The 12,247-nt window shown below is 39.5% G+C and overlaps 1 protein-coding gene across 1 annotated transcript in view; it reads left to right on the top strand.

Moving 5' to 3' along the window:
- LOC103772681 (ankyrin-2-like) overlaps nucleotides 1–12,247 on the top strand; it is a gene marked incomplete at its 3' end in the record, with an annotated part of 77,859 nt that overhangs the window by 38,221 nt on the left and 27,391 nt on the right. The window contains exons 3-4 of the mRNA XM_008940024.1: nucleotides 1,810–1,908; nucleotides 3,288–3,386. Of these exons, the coding sequence (XP_008938272.1) occupies nucleotides 1,810–1,908; nucleotides 3,288–3,386 (198 nt within the window). The remainder of the gene's footprint in view (nucleotides 1–1,809; nucleotides 1,909–3,287; nucleotides 3,387–12,247) is intronic.

Below are 12,247 nucleotides of genomic sequence, written 5' to 3'. Positions count from 1 at the left end.
AGGCACATCTGGGCCCTGCATTATTGCAGCTTCTCTGCTGTTTGTGAACTTTAGCCTGCTCACAAAGAGTGAAGAAGGTTAATAACATGTCATAGCAACATATCAGCTGTGTACAGCTCTGAGGAGTCCAAGTTACTCTTTGTACTCTCCTAGAAAGTATTGATGACTGGATCTGTGAGATTAGGTATGAGAACAGGCCTTTGTTCTCAAACAGGGAGAAGAACGCTCTGTGTTTCCCCACAAAATACTATTTCAAAGCTTTCAACCACTGTAGGTAGTAATTATGGTTATTTAATGCTCATCTGAGATGAAAAAACAAGGAAGATTAGAGATGTCTGAAATGTTTTCATCCTGAAAAAAAACGCAGCACTAACATGTACAGTGTTCCTCATCTTGATGGTTATGGTCAACCTCACCACACAGTTTTGGCTCAGTTGGGCACTATGGCCAGCCCTGAGCTCAGCAGCTCTCATGTAGGTCTCCTTCAGTTCCTTTGCTTTTCTCATCGTTGCTCTAGTGTTTTTGACCACAAAATGCCTGTGCTGCTTACATGAGTGTGGAATTAAATGCAGATACTTCAGAAATGCATTTGGATTGCTGTGCCTGCTGCCATTGGACCCACTCCCATCAAATGCCTCCTGTGAAGTGCTAAGTGCTTCAAAATCCCACTGGGAAATAGAAGCTTGAACCGCTGCTGTGGATGGACAAACCCAAGAGCAGAAAGCTGCTTGTTAAATGACTACAAACTGCTTAGAGACAAGGAAAGTGCAAAAAATGACACAGTGCTAAACTTGCTGCAGGTTACTCCGATACCTGATGCTTGCAATATGCAAAGCAGGAGAACGCTTGAGGGCAATGGCAGGATCTGTTGCTGTCACCTGCCTGATGGACCATGAAAAATAGCATAGGATTGTGAAAAATAGGTGGGCCATTCAGTTACAATAGGCTGTTGTTTTATATTTTTATTTGGGTGGAATAGGAATACTGGGAAGAGGAAGATACAGTTTCCATGGGTGGAATTTCTAGGAGGTAAAGTACCCTACTTCTGTTCCATGTGGAAAGGATTTAAATGCTAAAATTCTAGGTTGCTTTTGTCTTTTAAATTCTTTTAAATCCTTAGCTTTGATTTTATTAACTTTCCTCTGCTTTTTGAAAGACCTAACAAAACTTTAATGTTTTGTGCAGATTTGCTGATCAGAAACCAGTGGAGTTCCTAAGTCAAGGATCAATAGACTTTGCAAGCCACATGTAATCAAAAACCATTTTGCTCTAGTTGTGTTTTTGGTTTTCTGTTTGCTACCAGGTATAGAGGAGAGGGGGAGAGTCCAGGGTTCAGGACAGCTACATCAGCCTGGAATAATCCTGATTAAATAGATATATCCCATGTAAATTTGTCTAAGTCCTGTTATTTCTCTGTGTTGATAATACCTCAGTGGGTCTAGGTAAGGTTACAGTAGGGAGAAGGCAGATGTGCACTCCAACTCTGAAATAATGGGCTCCATGAAGATACCCAAGGAAGTAGTCTGGGGAAATGCAAAATGATCAGAAAGGAAGGAATCTCTTCTGGATACTTTCAAAATGTGGTTTGTTTTGATATCTTTGTTGCTATGAGAAAAATGTTATTGGAGAAGTTTGTCACACAGTCCCTTGGCTTAAATAGCAAAGGCCAAAATATCTGACTTATGTAGACAGTCAGCTAAGAGATGTAATAGTATTCCAGCTACTAATCTTCTTCTTAGACCAGGATAAGGTAGGAATGTGTATCTCCAGAACTGATATTTGTAACTGATCTGGCCCTTGTGCTTACAGAATGGACTCAATGCTCTGCACCTGGCAGCTAAGGAAGGCCACGTGGGACTGGTACAAGAGCTGTTGGAAAGAGGGTCAGCTGTGGATTCTGCCACTAAGGTAATTCTTGCATGGCCGTAAGTTTATTCACAAAAGGAAAAAGTTGAATGTGTGGGAGAAATTTAGGAAAAAAATACTAAAGTGCAAAATAAACTAATGATACAAATACCTTACTGATAATTGAAGTGGTATTTCCGTTACGATCTGCAAGTCTGTGGTCTTTGCTGAAGCTCATTGGTAGTAAATGAAGAAGGAAAGATTACCATTTGTGCAATCTATTTACAGGGGAAGCATGAGAAGGATTTAGCAATGCCAGATTTTTCATTATTTCCAATGATGGGTCCCCATTATAAAGAGAGTGAATATAGGTCAAAATAGGAGATTTTTTTAAATCTGTGAAAATTGATCAATGACTGTATCGTACCCAGAGCCTTTTCTCTCAAGGGAGCAAGGGAGAAAAACCACCTGTGATAAGTCATTTTGCCTTCAGCCTTTCCACAGGCAGGTTCCTAGTGCCCAGGTCGGATGGCTGTGCTCAGCCTTTGCATTTAGTTACCACCACTGTGTTCCTGTGGCTCTTATTTTTTATCATTTCTGGTGCACAGAATCTCCATCAAGGTTAACACATGTTCCTCAGCTCAGGGAGCTTCTTGCTGAAATTGTGATTTCCGTCACTGATGGAAATACAGCACCTCCCTCCTTCAAAAACATCTTCAAGTCATCCTGCAGTGAAGCTGTTGGTAGAATCGCCAGTTTCTAGATAGGACTTCGGGGGTTTGTTCTGTTTTATGAACCTTGATTCTTTAATAAAGCCATATAAATATAACCTTCCAGGATAAGAGGTTGGCCAGGAAAAAATACAAGGCTCTTTCAAAAGCAGTAATCTACCACACTGCTGCTGTTTTGTGAGAGATTATTTCTATTGTGCAGTCTATCATTTAACTTAAAGCCATTCAAAAATAAGCATTTTAATTTTATGCTAATTAGAGTGGAGAAAAAAAGATTTATCTTCTGCATTTAAAAGGCTGGTTTCTGTTACTTAACAGTCAGTCCCTCCTTTTGGGTCTTGTATTGGGAAATCTCATTTTACATGTGATTCACAGCTTGAATTCTAAGGCTTAAGAGATTTCAGCTACCTTCTGCAGGGCATGATTTCTGGATCTGAATGAAAAAACCTGTTGGCCTGTACTAAACTTTGTCCCGTGGCCCAATGCCATCCCATAATGCTACCTAAAAGTTACATTAGGATGTCAGCGTTAAACAACCACTCAAGAAAGCTTCATGGCTGCAACTACCAGTTCTATCCTCTCTGATGTTTATGGAACATCATGGAACTGTAAGATAACATTTTGCTCAAAAGATGAATGTCATAGAGAACTCTGGGTTGAAGTTGTCCATGAAGAAGGGTAATGTCTTTCATTTTTTCCCTCCTGTAACAGAAAGGGAATACAGCCCTGCACATTGCATCCTTAGCAGGACAAGCTGAAGTTGTCAAAGTTCTGGTCAAGGAAGGAGCCAATATTAATGCACAATCCCAGGTATGATGCTGTTTTCCTTTCTCTCTTCTTGAATTTACTTGGTGAGATTTTAGAAGGTAGATCTGAGATGCTAGGCAGTGATTCCAAGCGTCCAAGCCTTACACAGCAATCAAATTGAGGCTTACAGAGCATTCACTGTTAAGTAGAATAAAAGTAAAAAACAAACTGAAGTCTTTGTATACTCATTGTGTGAGACAGGAACTCTCACTGTTGTTGATTGAAAATTGTTGGTTGACATCTTTTAAGAATTCCTAGTGTGCTTTAATAAATTGTTTCAGAAATTTTTGAAATTGTAGAAATGTTACATTGTATGTTTGAGTTGAATTTGGTGAGCAGTAACGCAGAAGATAATTTTTTGAAGACTTGCACATTTGCTTTTCATGGTTATTGTTGGCTAAAAATTTTACTCCAGGCTTCTGAACTTCTTCTTTATGTGATCAGAAAGAATTAAAATCAAAACTTTGAAAGGTACATTTGAATTGGGGAAATCCACCTTGTCCTGGCAGGCAACCAAGCCTGTTATTCCCAGTGACTTGAGGCTTGTCTGCTCTACCAAAACATACTGGAGGATGTGGTGATGTTGTCAAGACTGACTGGTTTGTCTGTATCTTCATGACATTTCAAGAGAAGAGAGAGAAATTGGCAAGATTTTTAAACTGCCTATCTCCCAAGATTTAAAAAATATTTTCTTTATTATGCTTTTTGCCCCAAAGCCTCTGTTAAAGATCTCTAAGGACGACTGGTGGTCAATTACTCCCCATGCTCTACTTTCATTAAAGATAAAAAATGTTGTAATTCCATTGCTCAAAGATTTAGCAAACTCCTTTTGTAATGACCTAACTGGATGATTTCTTCACACATTTATCAGCCTTTTCATGCATATAAGAAGATATGAAAATGTCTTTAACGTTAGGATTTTGAGCATGGTAAGAGAAATAATTGCAAAAGTGATACTTTCCCAAAGCATTATCCCTCAAAAAGTCTTCATAAAGGCTTTTCGTTATGCTGGAGAAATAAGTGTAGTTTCCTAAATGGAAAAAAAAAAAAAATAATCCTACCAGAATTGGAAACTATTTTCTCAGGTGGTGTTTTATACAGTATTCTGATATTAAACACATTTATTGCTAGCACTGGATGTTCTGTGTAACATACACAGACCTGTTAACAGCCATTTGTTACTTGAATTAATGAATCTGCTGGAGGACCTTTTTTTCCCAGTTCTGCTCACTGGTTGCCTCCAGACAGGATGAATTCAAACTGGTGTGATATATGTGTCCTGGATTTGTGCCACATTGTCTTAATTAAACAAGTCCTCTTGACTTGAATGGGAGGGTGAGTCCTTAATGTAGTATGATGCAGATGTGGAGGCCTTTGGGTTGTGTCTTTCCTGCTGTGCTTTTCCAGAAGGGATGGACAATAGCTGCTTCAGGCAGGAGGAGAAGTTCACAAAGGCTTCTGGGGGCATTCCCAGTGGAAGGTGTCCCTTTGTAGGGACTACTCTGTCATATGTTCTCTTGGTGAAAACACTGTCATGAGCACAACAGCAAACAAGGAGAGGTGCATGACCCAGATCTATCTTCTTCTTGGTAAATGTTGAATGTGCTTGGGTAATATTTCTTGGTAGTGTTCAGCACTTTGAGTAGTATTGTGTGAGCACTCACGTGTGTTCCCACATAACCAGTAATTTGAATGAACATGTGTTGCCTGTATGGTGGGCACAAAGAATGTATTTTTTTCAGTCGGGGCTCAAGCAGACTCGTAAGAATTTGGATCTAATCCTGATTTGTCAGAGGCTACTTTTGGAAGGATAAATAAAAAATTATTTCTTTATGCTTTGTGAATGGAATGAGGATAATGGTTGCTACTTTTCTACTCAAAATTGCATTGATGTGCTCAAGAATCATGTATGTCATAGAAAAATCAGGAAAAAAAAAAGATGAAAACCAGAGATTTCGGAATTATTAAAGAATAAATGTGATTTTTGATAAACAGATTGATAAAGATTTGAACATACCTTACTACAGTTGGTTGAAAAACAAAAATATGACATTTTATATGTTGAGGGTATATTAAACCTTCTCCTTGGTCTCTCTTATTTAACACTTTATTTTGTATAGGCCCCTGCTAAATGCCATTTGCTGGTAGTGATTTAATGCCAGTGAAGTTATGCAGGTTGCTCTGTAACTTCCTCTTTAAAGAACTTGGTATCTGTCAAGGTCATTCAGATTTCCAGTGATGACAATTGGCCACAGTGATAGAATTTCTTCACTGATGACAATCTGGTAGGTTATTAAGAGTGTTAAAGAGTATTCTCAGCTCCAGCTTGTTCAATTTACTGTTTTTCCTTTCCTTTTCTCCATTAAATTGCATAAAAACACTAGCCTTTATCAAAATTTACCACCAGTGACATCTGAAACACCACACTGATTTCCCAGTTCCTTGCAACAACAGAATAACAGAATTATCTCAGCAAATGCTATTAAAACCATTCTAACCACTGAGATTACAAAGCCCATCTGTGCTATTGGAGGCTGTTAAGCAATCAGGGCTTTGATCTTATGGATTTTGGTTTTCTATTAGATTACATTGCTTTGCCCTTCAGTGTCATGCTGGCCTTCAGAGCTGTTATGTTGTTCATCTTCCTCTTGTAAAAAGTCTGTTCCTTTGGAGCTAATACGTCATCCCTGCTATTTTTAGAAAAGTCATTTCTATTTTGATACAAAGCCTAATTGCACAATGATTACTAATTGAATGACTCCACTTTCACCTGCATTCATATCATTTGAGGGCTGACATCTTCCTGGAGTGTGTTGCAGGCAAGTGCTGAAATAAGGGCACACCCATGGATGGCCAGAGATCAAGAAGTTGCTGGACCTTTTTTGCCATATCTTTACTTAGAATTTGACAAGGGGGCATTTATTTGTCTCAATTAGAATCACCCTTTGCTGCAGGTATTGCTGGAGAAAATATATTTATGTAGTGGGTATCTATAAAACCTTCACTTAGTTGATTCTGCTCATAGTTCAGTAGGCAGATCTAGATAAGTAAAAAAGGAATTTCTGCAGTTTCCCTTCCTGATTTGACCATGACTTTTGGGCACATAGAGATTGACAAGCTGCACTCATTGATAATACAAAATCTTGTCTGGGGACTGGATGATACAAATTATAAAGTGAGGTGGGTAACAGATGTACTGGAGTTGGTCCAGGCTGTTCCTCTGAGCTTTGATCACATTTTGTTGCAGAACAGCACAAAGTCATCCCATGGAATGATGTGAACTCTTGCAATAGGTACTCACTTGGGGGTAGGGGGTTCCTTTAGGTGCTTCTGAATTTCTATGTGGAACTCGGGAGAAGTCCTCAGGGGACCTGGAAGTGTTTCTTCAGGCAGAACCATGGCCACTTAGCACTCTTACACTCACACACACCTGCGCTGAGCCCAGTGGTATCCTCCTTTCACAGCTGAATCACTTCTTTACCTCAAACCTATTTCTAGTTGTTGCTTGTGCATTAGAACTGTAGTTCTTTGCTGCAGTCTTCCTCTCAGTGAGTGTCTAATTTTGTGACATATTAGAAATTCTTAGGACAATTCTTGATCTTTTTTCCTAGGTGCAAGAAACATCACTGGATTTTGTCAGTCCAACCCCTCCCTCCCTTTGATAAATTGCTGTTTGTCCCTATTGCTTTCTCTTAAAGTCTGATATTTGTCATCTGCCTCCTGTATAGGCATCAGAGATATCTGATAACTGGAACATTTGTGACGATACCTCGACTGCAGTAATCTTAGGAGCTGAGTCTCTGTGTAGACTGACCCCCACAGCAGCAATGCTGAGCTGCTCTGCCCATGCATACCTTATGGAATGGATCCGTCCTGACCTTCTTCCATTCCAAACAAGGTCAAAAAAAGTTAGCCTCATGTGAATTGCTCCTCAAGAATTGCTTCTCCTAGAGGGATGTGATTTGACAAATGTGAAGTGGTTGAGGTATGAAGAGCTGGAAAGTAAAAGACAAAATGAGGAAATACAATTCACTCCTGTTCAATAACTGTAAGGGAACAACCATATCCTGGAATCACAAAGCAGTAATTTCCTTCATTTTTAAAATCTCTGCAACTGAGTTTAGCATAGAACATGTTCCCCATTAGCTGCTAAGGTTGTGCTGTGACCACTGGTTCATTTAGGGGCTCTCACAGAAGAAGCTACCCTTTAATCGTCAGATTATTTAAAGTGACCCAGATACAGAAAGCAAGGATTAGATAAATCGGTCCTCCCACAAGCTGAGCTTGTTATTTAAAAGCCCTCTGGTTTCCTTTCCTCGATGTCCTGCTCTAAGCTCATTGCAAACACATTAGCCAAGAAATATTTCTGTTTAAATTTGTCTGCGTTATGGTTGCCATCTATTTCAACACGTAGGAGATGCTGTCGTGACTGCTAGAATATTCAGAGTATTCATCAGACTGAAGCAATCCTTAGAGTAGCACCGAATTTCCAGCCTCAGTATGCATTCCCAATAAGGAGCACTAAGAGAGCTCATTGAATGTCCAAATTCAGAGTTACCACAAAAGCAAAGGGAGGATTTAGACAATTCTCAGAGGACTGATCAGCTTGTCTCTCTCCTGATGCCCTCAGATTTGCTTTACCAGAGATTGCTCTCCCCATGGTTTATAAAGATATAATCTTACCTTCAGAATGCAGCATATTTCGCAGAGTATTTTCTACTCCATTATGACAAAAGGTTTTAACTCCATGAACTGGGCTTTCTGCTTTTAGAGAGCAAAATTTTTAGCTCCTATAAATCAGGAGGAGTAATTTAGCTGCCATTCATCACTGCTAATGTAATAGAGGATCAGACCCATTATCTTTTCACTGAAGGGGGAAAAAAAATGGGAAGAAATGTCTTCTGGAGGATTATATGGATTTTGAGAGATGTAAACAAAATTAATAAATCAAGGACAATGAAAGAACAGATCTGTTTATTTATCCTGCCTTCAACTAGTCCAAGTTTCAGCTGCCTGTCTCTTATGGTGGTTGTCAGTCAGCAGTGAACAAGCCTCATCCCTGATGTTGGAGTGTGATCTCCGGCACACACGGAGGCAGAGCTGAGCAGGATGCCTGTGCCTGTGAGGCTGAAGCACTGCTCACGGACTGACATAGAATTGCAGGGTGACTGAGTCCCAGCCAAATAAACACAAACATTTTATCTATCATTTTAGTGCCATGTTGTCTTCATTACAACCCTCATCCACATACAGAAAATAAATTGTTTTCAGTACCGCTTTTCCTTCACCACATTTGGAGGGCAAAGCCCAAAAGCTCTTTTGGGTGACTGCCCAGAATTCAAACAGAAGGCTTAGCCCCAGCCACAGCTTTTGGGCTCTAACCCATGCCCGCTATCAAGGGTGTGCTTTTTTGTGCATGATTAATCTATTCTCCTCCCATTCTCCATCAACTCAGTTTGACAGGGCCCCCTCCCTCCCCTTTTTAAAAAAAGCCCTGACATTTCCAAGGCACAGAACATCTTGCTTTCTGCCTGGCTATGTTTTGGCCTCTGTTGTTGCTTTGCTGTTCTTGTGGAGAAAAATTGTGATATTTGAAGCTGCTAAAATAGAACGTTTGTTCTCTTTAAATTTGGTATCTGAGCGATGAAGTGGCTTAGAGTAAAACACGCTTCCCTAGAGAGGGTTTTTTTCTGCAGGGGTGAGGTGTCACACCTGTAGTGCTACAGCTGGGAGTTCTGGGTGCTCTCTCATGAATGAACTGAGCAAGTTCATCACAAACCCAGACATCGTTTATCCGTAGCCTTTATAATTATTGCAGTGGTGTAAGTGTAGAGTGGAAAACTCTATTTATATTGCTAGGGAATTAGTGGGACAGCTGAAGGGGTGGTACTATTTTCAGTGCAGGCTTCTCTGTCACTACAGTTTAAAACTTTATTTATTACAAATTAGTTTTATCATCTGTCGTCTCAAAGAAAGAACTACTCTTTCCTTGTTTGGTTTGTTTAACTGTTTGGCCCAATAAGGTAGAATCACCAGCTTCCTTAAATCCAGTAATTCTGGCCTTTTTCCTAAATGCTTTCCTCAGCTGTAATCTTCACCGTCTGAAGGACCTCAGCATCTGCTGTGCATGTAATGAATGTAAGGATTGTCACCTAACTGCTTAGCTAACACTTGTTGGGGAATTCTGCAGTGGGTCAGAACCCAGTAGCTCTCCTGTGCCCTTACAGATGTGCCACTTTACATCGAGCAAGTCTGTGCTCACAGATGCTTCCATCTAATTGGTGTGTCACCGTTTTTACTTGCACTTCTCACTAGTTATGAAAGGAAATGATACCCCACGAAAACAAGTATCTGCTCATGTGCTGCTTGTTTTGAAACACCGAGGAAAGAACCTGGTCAGAAAACATCTGGTGAAGCATCATTAGGTGCTGTCATCAATAGCTGAAATCCACAGATTTTTATTTAGCTGGTTGTTTATGTATCCAAAAGATGTTTTTATTGAATCTCTCATTCTGATACTGTGGATATAGGACAAACCAAAAATCCCCTCCATAAAGGTGCTGTCAGCATCACAGCAGTGCAGTAAGAGGGGAACAGAGTGCTGGAAAGAATCATTAATCTGTTTCTGTTTCTCAAAGGCACAGTCTGGTTTTTGCACTGGTGTTGGTTCAGCACTTCTCCTTATGGTTGAAGTAGACTCAGACTCCCTGCTGGGGTTGTACAGTCAAATATCAAACTGCCTTCTCAGTATTGCAATGATGCATTTTACACTTATAAACCTGCTTACGATAAAGCATTTTAAGATAAAATCCAGGAGTGTGCAGGTGGTACATGTCACACTTGGTGCCACATCTGAATACTTGGTAGGCACTAGAGGCTCACTGGAGAAAAAAACAGCAGCAGTTTTCCAGGAGTTTTAGTTGTTTTGTCATAGCCTGATAAAATATATCACTTTAAACACAGTTGTTTATTAAAAAAAAAAAAAAAAAATCTGTAATATTTTAAAATACGTAGTATTATACATTTTATCAATATTTAGAGTTTCAGTTCTGATAACAAACATGCTATTTCTAATCCTCTTTAGTCATAGATATAATAAAGAGTAGTTTCCTTCTATCCACCTTTTCATTCTCAATTTCATGCTGCTTAAGCTGTCAGTTCAGCAAGGTGGCTCTTCATTCAAATATTTTTGGTCTTTCTTTGGAGTAGCCCACTTTCCCTTGACAGTATGGCAAAATGAGACTCCTTAGGCACCTTAAATTTGGCAGCTTAAAATGAAATGCTGTGAATTTCCCTTTAGCATAGCTACACAAATTTGACAGTTGCATATTTTCTTGAATATAAATATAGATGTAGTATTTTAAATATGAGATTTTTCTTCTCAAAAAAACAATATGGATTATATGTTTGTTTTATGGAAAATGCAATTTAATAGAAAAGAAGGAGGAATGAGAATAATTGGTAAAGTTACTGCTACATAAACCTTCCAGGTTTTGGTGTAAACTAACAAAAAAAAAAAAAAGACTTTTAAAAATTAAAGTATGTACCTTTCTCTATCCTTAATTCACCCTTTCAGGCAGAGAATCTCTTCTGCTAAATACAATCCTCTTATGAAGAGTTTATTTTTAGATTGACTGAATATAATGCTCTGAGCATAATGCACAGCAAGGTTCCCAGAACTGTGATATTGGTGATTCTGTCAAGATGTGTGTTCTTAAGGTAGCTTGCAGTGTTGCATTTATTTGTAACTTGTATTGCATTGATTAAAATTAATTAATTGCTGCTTTGTTAAGAGGTTTTTTCACTAAACCACAGGGTGGCTGAGGTTGGAAGGCACCTCTGGAGGTCATCTTGTCCAATGGCTCTGCCCAGGCAGAGCTGCCCATAGTAGGCTGCTCAGGACCATGTCGGATGGCTTTTGAACATCTCCAAGGATGGAGACTCCACAACCTTTGCCCACAACCTTTGCCAGTGCTTGGTCACCCTCACAGTAAAAAAGTGCTTCCTGATGCTCAGAGGCAACCTCCTGCATTTCAGTTTGTGCTTGTTCCCTCTGATCCGTTTCCTGTCTTGAGGAAAGACAAATCTTTCCCGTTCCAGCCTTTGCTGGAGTGGTTGTTTCTTCTCCTGTGGAGATTATTGGAGACTGAGATAAAGGCAAACAGTAGGTGAAGGTAGAGTTACATTCTTTTAACTGTTAAGGTGAGATATAGGTGTTCCTTGAGCTAATACCCATGGAAAACTGGGGAAAACAGGGAGATTAATTACATGTCACCAAATAAAGATATAAATCAGGAATACACCAGCTTCTCATTGAAGTTGAGCAATGTTCCGAAGCTAGAAAAAAATCCTGAAACAGTTATTGAACTTAAAGGCCCCAGAAATGATCATAATCTTACTGTGTAAAATGATGTATTAACACATGACCATAAATTGGAAGATTTTATAAACTATGTGACTTGTTTCATGAGCGATCTAAGCCAGTCTCACATGTGTCTCATCCTTGTCTCATCCTGTGTGTCAGTATCTGTTCCGTTTTGGGACTGACTTAAATTCTAAGGAGATGGAAGAGTAGAAGGCCAAGGGACAAAGGTAGTGCAGTATCACAAAGGCTTCTCTTAGGTTACATGAAGGAAACTCTAGAGCAACCCAGAGGAAACTGAGCTTTTTATATGGGCAGTATTTCATGCACAGAATCTTCCCTGAATGTTGCTTGAGAAGTGCAGTTGCAGAATTGTAAAGGTTGCCAAAAAAGCCAAACTCATTTGGCTTTTATTTGTGACCTTGAGAAAATAACTTTCTTTTCCTTGCCATCAAGCAAAATTTGCGTGAGAAGGCCACCAAAGCACCAAACCAAAACAGTA

Source organism: Merops nubicus, unplaced genomic scaffold (assembly GCF_000691845.1).
Source record: "Merops nubicus isolate BGI_N331 unplaced genomic scaffold, ASM69184v1 scaffold13225, whole genome shotgun sequence".
Classification (NCBI taxonomy): domain Eukaryota; kingdom Metazoa; phylum Chordata; class Aves; order Coraciiformes; family Meropidae; genus Merops; species Merops nubicus.
The sequence above is the reverse complement of the archived record's forward strand: the minus strand, read 5'-3'. Positions and strand labels throughout refer to the sequence as shown.